The sequence below is a fragment of the Mytilus californianus genome, unplaced genomic scaffold (assembly GCF_021869535.1).
Source record: "Mytilus californianus isolate M0D057914Y unplaced genomic scaffold, xbMytCali1.0.p SCAF_2, whole genome shotgun sequence".
NCBI lineage: Eukaryota > Metazoa > Mollusca > Bivalvia > Mytilida > Mytilidae > Mytilus > Mytilus californianus.
Genome location: NW_026262668.1, coordinates 53,419,833 through 53,429,481, shown reverse-complemented (window position 1 = coordinate 53,429,481; position 9,649 = coordinate 53,419,833). Strand labels below are relative to the sequence as shown.

General features: G+C 33.3%; 1 protein-coding gene across 1 annotated transcript; it reads right to left on the bottom strand.

The window, feature by feature from the left end:
* Window positions 1-437: 437 nt before the first annotated feature.
* Window positions 438-7,533, bottom strand: LOC127728991 (uncharacterized). Its single transcript, XM_052236566.1, has 4 exons — window positions 6,519-7,533; window positions 3,592-3,644; window positions 2,817-3,162; window positions 438-457 (listed from the first exon to the last, which is right to left on the bottom strand). Exons 1-4 carry the CDS (start codon window positions 7,480-7,482, stop codon window positions 438-440), a joined length of 1,383 nt encoding a protein of 460 aa, XP_052092526.1. The 5' UTR covers window positions 7,483-7,533.
* Window positions 7,534-9,649: the final 2,116 nt, after the last annotated feature.

Sequence of the window (9,649 nt, the reverse complement as noted above, 5' to 3'; positions counted from 1 at the left end):
TATGTTCATATATATTTACGTAAAACTGTCATGTTATCAATCATCACCAAGTTTCAGGATCATACAAAAACATTATTTCCATCATTGCCATTTGTCTTTATAGTAATACGGTAAATATATTAGTTGTGTTGTTATTAAAATTAAAACTATTTCTTTTTTCAAGAAGTTGATTAAATACTTTGTCGGAAAGTTTAAATACTTGCTTCAAACTGTTTGAGTAAAATCGTTCTATCTTACAATTTTACATTAGAATGGTTCAGTTTCCCGATGTGGACTGATGTATAATAGCATACCAAATATATTTTTTAAACAGTACAAATATCATAAGAAATATTTTTATTTTTATTTTGGCCATCACATTTTTTTTAATGAATTTACAGTTAAATTCTAAAGCTGATTACTTCTAGTCTAAATGTTGTTTTTTTCTTCATCTTGGTTTATCCTCTCTGTTTGTTAACTGTAAAATAAAAGAAAGTATTAATAAATATATTTTAAGTGAATAAATAGACTAAACACAATTATATTGCCAAATGTTTATACAATATAACAATGTTCATCTTTATATCTGAATAGATGTTAGCAATTCAAATAAGATTTAGTATCACATCTCATTAATGTCAACAACTAAATAAAAGACCTCTCTACCTTCCAGATTCGTTTACACAGCAATTAAATGGAAAGGTTTTTAATTTGTCTAAAATCTAAAGACCTTTAAAGCATATCTGTACACAATGAAAATAACAATTAAGTGCATCCGGAGCGCTTTTTTTGGATTAACCTTCATCAGAAACGTTTTCAAATATAAAAATTTGAAGACAGGTATGTATACATACTTGACGAGCAAAATTATCAAATGTTTTCCCCTATATTTCATTAATTAAATGTTTGATTTTATTAATATTTCAAGGGATTCCCTTATCAACAGTCTCAGAAAAACCTCTATTTTACAAAACGATGAAAATAACAATCACAATTTGTATTCCGATAACACAGTTACATAGTATGTAATATCATCTTATAAAATTATCGATATTGGGAATTAGATTTTAATGTAAAAACTCTGCCGTGCCGATGTTGAAAGACGGTGAGATGTGTAGGGAGCCTGGAATACTCATTCGCATATGAAACAATATGTTGTTTTTTCCAGATAAATATTTTGTGAACATGTAAAATTAAAAATCATTTAAACAGCAGTATTAGTGTTTAATAACATATTGATTTTATGGAAATATGTAATTTTCTTGAAAAAGACTTAAGTATATGATATAGACATAGTAATATTCAAATTTCAGTAATATTTGACAACTTTTATATTTTGACACTGCGATTGATACAAATACAAGGGAAGTTCCCCCTATCTGTGTCCTTGTTTGCAAGTTGAATATGGAATTCACTATTAGCAATTGTAAATGAATTATACATACTGGTCAAACAGGTCTTTGTGTCATCCTTTTGTTATTATGATTTGATTGGATAGAAAAAGCTAGCGTTACCCGTCCCATGATTTGATCGGATAGAAAAAGCTATTGTTACCCGTCCCATGATTTGGTCGGATAGAAAAAAATATTGTTACCCGTTCCATGATTTGATTGGCTAGTTAAAGCTATTGTTTCTTTTTCATTAGGCAAGAAAGAGTAGTTCTAAAGGTACACCACATAATACAGGAAGAAAACCATTCCCTAATACCAGTAATACATATTGTTTACTTAGCCTTATATTTGAATATATTGTATAACTTAGTCATTTAAAAAGTATTGCACGGCAAACAAATCTAATTCAATCGTCTAAAAAACACCAAAATTATTTATTTTTGGAGTACAGCTACCGAACCACAAAAGCTGTTATGCAGAAAATGAGATGTGCCCTCTGTGATAGGTTTATTGAATACCATATATAATGAATATGCCTGATACTGGTTTTCAATTTCCAAATAAGATGACACCTGAATTGTAAAAGCAATGATGCTTAAAATCCAGCTCTTATTTTATATTATGCGTAGTAGATACTTCCATAAAACAAACTTGATCATTTTTCTTTGGTTAAACAAAGGACAAAATCATGGAAAAGGTTGCGACTATGAGCCTTCCTAATTTGTCTAGGGCAGCAAAAAATATTGCAATTCGATTTCTCCAACGAGAGACGGAAATTTCTAAATACATTTTTCATCGAACAGGGTATTTTTTTTATTCAAACTAGAGGTTTGTACAGAATTTTACTACCATTTATACTTGTGTGAATGTGAAGGCTGATCATTATATATAAAAGCTGCATCAGAAGAAAATCAGCAGTCAATGCAAATATTTTACTGACGTTATATGTACACATATTTCTCCCGGCACTGTACGATTATAAGCGATTTTGACCTTATCTGAAGAGCGTCAAATACTATAATCAAACTTTCATTTTTCAGATTTCCTGATTGGTAGTGCAATTCTGCACAACAATGAGCAGTTCGTTTTCGACTTATGAATTTGACTACCCCTTTGGTATTCTTTAACTCTACTTTCTAGCATTACCCAATGATTTTAACGTTTTCTAATTTCCAAAAGCGAAAAATTATTGTTAAATCGGTATTATAAAGTGTAAAGTGTCCTACTTATTTTCATCCTGATGACATCTAACACGTGTGGCAATTTATTTCAATCATTGTTTTTGCAATTTATGTATATCATTTTCTAACTAACTGAAAAACTTACCACAAGAATATTTACACATACTCCCATAATAGAAATCAGTACATTGTATCCATGTTATTAACTGCAGGCATTGTTTAGGGTCTCGAAAATCATACAAAGATTTTATGGTATGATTTATACGTCGTGTTGTAGTTGTTGTAGTTGTAGTTCTTCTAGGAATCGATGTCGTTGTTGTATATAGTGAACTTGGTGTTGACATGGATGTTGAAGGTTTTTTCGTTGATATGGATGTTGAAAGTTTTGTCGTTGACATGGATGTTGAAGGTTTTGTTGAAGGTTTCGTTGTTGACATGACTTTTGAAGGTTTTTTCGTTGACATAGATGTTAAAGGTTTTGTTGTTGAAGTTGATATTTGTATGGATTTTAAACTTTGTGTAGATTTCGACAGGTTTGGTTTAGTTGATGTCGAGAAATTTGACATTCTTGTTGCAGATGATATTGCCTTCGAGAATGTTGATGTTGGTGACTGAAAGATAATTTTTGATTTTGTCATGGTACTACTTCCTGTTGGAAGAGAAAGTTTCCCGGGACTTATGGGATGTGCCGCAATGCTACTTTGTTTACTGCACGAAAAAAAACAATGTTTTGCAACTACTGAGAAACTGCAAGGAGCAATTTTTAAAGATCGTTTACAATCAACGGGGTCCCTACTGTCGTATATTGAAGCAACGCCTGTAGGAATAATGACATTGGCAACGTGTGTAATGTTTTGCAGTTGCTTGGAAGCTGGGGTTGTAGTTTTACTTGTTGGCGTCAAAGTTTGAGTGCTGCTAACAGAAGGTTGGGACATGCTATGTGAAATGGTGTGTGGTATGGGCGATTTAGTTGAAAAAACAGAAAGACCAAAAGCTGTTGTTCTTGGTAACATTTGCACTGACGGTAGTGTAGGAATTACTGAATGTAAAGCAGAGGACATTACGGGAACATTATAACACGTCATTGAAACACCTGCAGATGATACAGGTGAATAGACTTGTGATAAAGAAATATCAGAAGAGGAAATAAAATCACTGGAATGATCTCCAGAAGATATAATTATACTGGAACTCATTGAGAAAAGGGGAATATTACTTGAAGCGGAAATCGTAAGAGATGATTCTAAGGATAGAGGGACACAGGTAAACGACATCTGCTCACTGTTTGATGACACAGAAGGAATAAGAAATGGCATTGCTGATGTTTGGTATCCAGAAAACGGCACTGTAGTGTCATATGAAGATAAAACATTAACAAAGGAGGTTAGTGGTACCAATGATGATACAGGTACACTTGATTGTAACGATTGCACACTAGACCAAAAGGGGGATATAGATATCCCAGAAGATAAAAGTAAACTTGAAGGTAGCGGGGTACTAGATGAAATAAAAGTACGGGAATCTATAGATGTAATAGAAGCCATTGAAGTTGAAAAAGAGGGCGGCACAGTCTGACTGGAGGTTGTCACATGTACACTTGAAGAAATCGTTGCAATGTTAGAGGATTCTCCCCTAAACGCACTATTAGACCCTACATATGTGCTTGTAGAAGACATTGCATTTGATTGATATGCATTTGATGGTATGCTAGATATTGTAAATGGACCATTGGAAGACAGTACAGATGCAGATGTTATATAAGATATCAATGAGGCACTAGGTAAGGGTAATATATTTGAGGATTGCATCTGTATGGTATAAGAAGCAGAGCTAGAAATCGACATCGTTTGCACATAGTGAGACGACAATATTGGAACACTGGAAGACATTATAAGTGAAGGAGTGAGAATATCTGAACTACCAGGAAACGACAATTGTTTACTTGATGAAAAAGATTTCGTACTAGAATTTATATTTGAGGTTGTTAATGGCATAACGGAGTTTTTAATTGAGGTTGTATATGACATGCCAGAATTTACACTTAACGGTGTAGATAATATGCTAGTATTAACATTTGAGTATGCAGATGATATTAAAGGACTTTGACTTGATTGTGCAAATGATATACTAGGATTTATACTTGACGGTGTCGACAAAACTCCTAGATTTAAACTGGTAGATTCAGATGTCATACCAATATTTATGTTTGACAGATCGGATGACATACTAGGATGAAGACTTGAATGTATAAATATTCTACCTTGATTTAGTGTTGAAGATGAAGCAGTCATACTTTGATAAATACTTGAGGGAGCAGATGGCATACTAGGATTTATATTTGAGAGTGCTGATGACATGCTAGGATTTGGACTAGAAGGTACCGATAGCGTAATAGGATGAATACTTGAGATCGCAGATGACATAGCATGATTTGGACTTGAAAATACAATTGACAAATCAGATATTTGACTAGAAAGTCCTGGTGGTGCACTAGGATTTAGGCTTGCGAAGATTGATGATTTACTTGGATTTAGAAATAAGGATGAATCTTGATTTAAACTTGAAGGTACAGTGGTCAAGCCTTGATTTTGACTTGAAGATACTAGAATTGTGTCTGTATTTAGACTTGAGAGTGAAGATTTTATGCTAGGATTCAAGACTGATAAGGATTGTGAAGAACTTAAATGGCCAAACGATGACTGATATCCTGAATGAAGAATTGACGATTGTATTAATGGAACAGAAGATAATAGTCGTACTGAACTGAAAGGTGATGAGTTTTGCCGAATTGATGAAGTATGCTGTGGTGGAACTAACTGTCTAATCCCAGACTGTGATGGGGAAACAGAAGCAGAACTAACAGAACTCTGAAGGAAGGAGTTTGTGACAAACTGATTGGCCAAGATATTCGAACTCTGAACTGGCGGCGCAGAATATGTTGCAGATACAACACTTCTGTGATGAACAGAGCTTGCATACATAGTAGATATTTTCACTGAATTTCCTTTTCCTAGCAAACTTGAGCTTCCAGTTGTGCTACTAAAGGTTATCCCACCAGAAGAAAATGAACTCACAAAATTGCTAGAAATTTTTTTTATATTACTAGAACCTTTGATGACAGATGATGTAAATATGCCAGTTAAGCCTGATGATAAGCCAGCGGCACTAGAGGCAAGAATTGGCGATGTTACTAGGTTTTGGGACACACTTGAATATAAACCAGTATTGGAAGAACTTTGATAAAGGAGTGATGATGGAACGCCACTCGGTGGCAGGTTACTAATTTGAGTTGTTTGAGCAATCGAAGAAGGTGGATACATATTAAAGGAATTCAAATAATGTTGATGAATGACAGAAGACGGGTTGACTACCGTGATTGATGGTTTGTCACTACTTTGAACATTTTGAAGAATTGTAGATGATGGAAAACTAGATAAACTTGAAGAAAACTGAATAATAGTGGAACCTTGGGGCATGGATGCGGTCATCATTGCTGATGTAACCGATAAATCTTTAAAAGCGCTCTGTAGTACTCTTGTTTGACTACCAGTTATACCAGTTATAGACAAAGGCTTTGACAAAATAGAGCTCTGAACCATTGATATGGTAAAACTTCCTGATATCTGTTTATAACTAGACATTTGAGCCATATTTGAATTAGAGCTTAGAACAATGCTTGTATATGGTGTTGTTGAGCTATGAAACACAGGTATTTTACTAAGCGTATTTATAGACGGATTACTACTTATAGAAGGTGATACTATGGCCGAATTCGAATGTACAATGGCACTTGGATTAACCATGCTAGTGGCATGGAAATTGGCAGAAGTTAAGCTAGAAGGATTTCCTCGATTTGAATTTTGATTCATAGTTGTAAATAGGTTTGTAATTGTTCTTGAGGGGTTAATTTGGATTTGGCTTAGATGGATTGATTGAATTCCATTCAAAAAAGAAGTCTGAGCTATACTTGACGTCTTGTCACTATTTTGGCTATGAGCAACACCTGAAGCTGAACTGTGAAATATGCTGGAACTGGGAAATTTAAAAGAAGGTGATGAACAAGAATAATGACAGTGTTTTGCAACTAACGGCATCGAGCAGGAGAAAATCAACAAAGATCGTTTACAATCTAGAGGGTCAAGTGGGTTATAAATAGATGCTTGACCAGTTGGTAGAACATTATGGGTCACGTGAGTAACAGAAGAGGAAACTACATTTGGTGGAGTTACTGACATTAATGCAATTGCAGATGACATTGGTGAAATCAAGGATGATACAATTGTATTTTGTGTCGTCATCGAAGTATGTAAAATGTTTGAATATTGAAAAGATGATACACCTATTGAAATTGAAGAGGGCAACATTGAAGTCGGTGTACTTTGAATTGCTGAGAGGTAATTAGACCTTGTGTTTGATTGTAATGAAAGCATATTGCTTAAAGAGCTTTGACTGTTCGGTGAAACATAAATATTAACTGCTGACATATGCGTTGAAACAGAGGATATATGAGTTGTTTGTACATTGTTTACTGCAACTAGTATGCTTGTTGTTTGTTGACTTGTCATGATAGTTGTTTGTCTAAATGGCGTTGTATTAGTGGAAGATAACAAACTGTTTCCTTGCTTCGAATTGCATGAATAAAAACAGTGCTTCTTTACTATAGCGTTAGTGCACGGAACTATCAGTAAAGCTCGTTTACAATCCAATGGATCCCTAGTGTCATAGTTCGATGCTTTTCCCGTAGGAAATATTTTATGTGTTACAGATGTTAATGTGGTTGGTTTTATTGTTGTCGACTGGGAAACTTTAGGGTTTGCTGTTGTTGATGGAGAAGCAATTGTTGTTTTTCTTGTTGTTTTTGTTGAAGTAATTGTTGTACTGGCTGTGGTAATACTGGAATGTTTTAATGTTGAAGTGCTTGATGTTGACATGATTGATGCACTTGAGCCTAAGCTCGTTTTTTGTAGTGTTAAATTCGAATGCGGAACATCTGAAATAATAGAAATGATAGATATGTATGCAACGATAAAAGTTATTGTATATAATACTGAATACAGTCATAATATGATTTCATAAGTTTTGATGTTCAAACGGAATGTCCATTTCAGAGCTTTTATCCAAAAGTATTTTAGAACAGTCCTAAGATCACTCTCTGTTTGGTGGGGTTCGTGTTGCTCCGTCTCTTTAGTTTTTTATTTCATTGTGTACTGTTGTTAGTCTTTTTGTCGTTTTTCTTTTTTGGTCCCCTGTGCAACGCGTTACGGGGGACATATAAATACTGGGCGTCCGTCCGTCCGATCTTGTTAGCGCTCTCACATGTACAATCGAAAATCGGTGCCGATCAACTATTTTTAAAAGAGTTAGGCCCTTTGAAAACCTTAATTATATGGAAAATTGAATCGTTAGCGCTCTCATGTGTACAATTCTTTCCAGATTATTATGAAACTTATATTGTAGGTTTATATCAGCAATGTCTCAGACGAGTTCGAAAATCAGTGACGATCAATTATTTTTAAAAGAGTTATACCCCTTAAGAAATATAAATTATATGGAAATTTGCATTGTAAGTGCTCTCACGTGTAGATTTTTTTCCAGATTTTTTATCAAATTCATATCAAAGTGAATAACAGTAATATATCGGACAATTTCGAAAATGAGTGTCGATCAAAAATGTTTAATGAATTTCCCTTGGAAATATTAAATTTATCGGAAATTGCTTTTCAACTCTCAAGTAAGATAATTTTAAAAAAAGTTTTAAAGAATAAAACCATTTTTTTTTATTTATTGCCCTTGGACAGAACAGATAAAATATGTGCAACGCGGGGGTCATTAGAACTTAGTTCTTTTATTGCTTTGGTATTGTAAGTTTGTTTTCGACTGATTGGTTTGAATATCCCTTTGGTATCTTCCGCCTCTCTTTTGCATATTTCTCACAATCCTGGTGAATATTGTTTATAATAGGGATACAATATAAAAAAGAGAGAAAAATGAAAGATAAAAGATTAAGATATACAAAGTGTTTTGTAGTATTCATTTCAAACATAAAAAAAAATCTGAGGACTCACAAAACCATTTCACCCAACTCCTTCCTCATATACATTTTGCCCGTCCCCAGTCAGAAACCTTGTCAGTTGTTGTCTTTTCTTTATCACTGTTTTGAAGTGTTTTACAATGTCTTATTTAAAATTTCAATATCAAAATATGCTTTATTATTTAATTCAAGTTTTTAATTAAAAATCGTCGAAATGGTAAATATTTAATGAATGGTTCTTGTCTTCAAATCGATTAATTTATTAGTATCTATTTTTGTATACTGTCAACTCTTAAACAAAACTTTACCACAATATCATAATAAAAAGTTTACACATGACTATATGTAAAACAAAAAACAGAAATTTGAACACTAAATAATATGATCAGTGCATTGAAATATTGTATCGACATCTGTCTTTTGTTGAAGATTGAATTGGTTGTTTGCTACATGTAAGGCTTTCAAAGTAATTAGGAAGAACGACCAACTAAAATCGACTATACATAAGTTTTACAGCAACCATCACAACTGGTTGACCGATATGATGCTTCAGTGTCTCAAGTTACTAGCAAAATGTTTTCGCAGTCTTAGACCTTCAAATAACCAAATAGTCGTCTCATATATAATTTTCGTATCCTAGTCCCGATTGTGATATTTTGATTAACAGTGAATTTGCATGGCGGGTGATGATTTCATAGCAGGAGACGATTACTCTGTCTACGCGCTCGATCTCGCTCCTTTTTGGAGTTCATGCGATTCCCTTAGGTTTTGTTTGTTTTCCTGATTTTTCATTTTAATCGATTGATGAATTTGAACATCGATAAACTACTGTTGTCTAAATTGGAACAAACAACCAAATTCAAATCGGGGGACTCATTTAAATTTTCGAATTATAATTAATGATTTAAATATCAATGTCAAAAACAGTTAATACATTTATAAACATTATGTAAAAAAAAAATCCTTAAAATAAAATTACTACTAAGCTTTGCATCTTATAGTGACTTCCATGTTAATAATAAATAAATCTTAATATGTGTTGTTTTTTTTTTGTTCTTTTTTTCTTT

Coding starts and splice junctions, on each gene's coding strand:
- LOC127728991 (XM_052236566.1), bottom strand. CDS start 7,482: ATGTCAACATCAAGCACTTCAACATTAAAACATTCCAGTATTACCACA. Junction 3,645..6,518: donor AAATAGTGACAAGACGTCAA/GTATAGCTCAGA, acceptor TATCATCTGCAG/GTGTTTCAATGACGTGTTAT. Junction 3,163..3,591: donor TGTCCTCTGCTTTACATTCA/GTAATTCCTACA, acceptor ATTATCTTTCAG/TCACCAACATCAACATTCTC.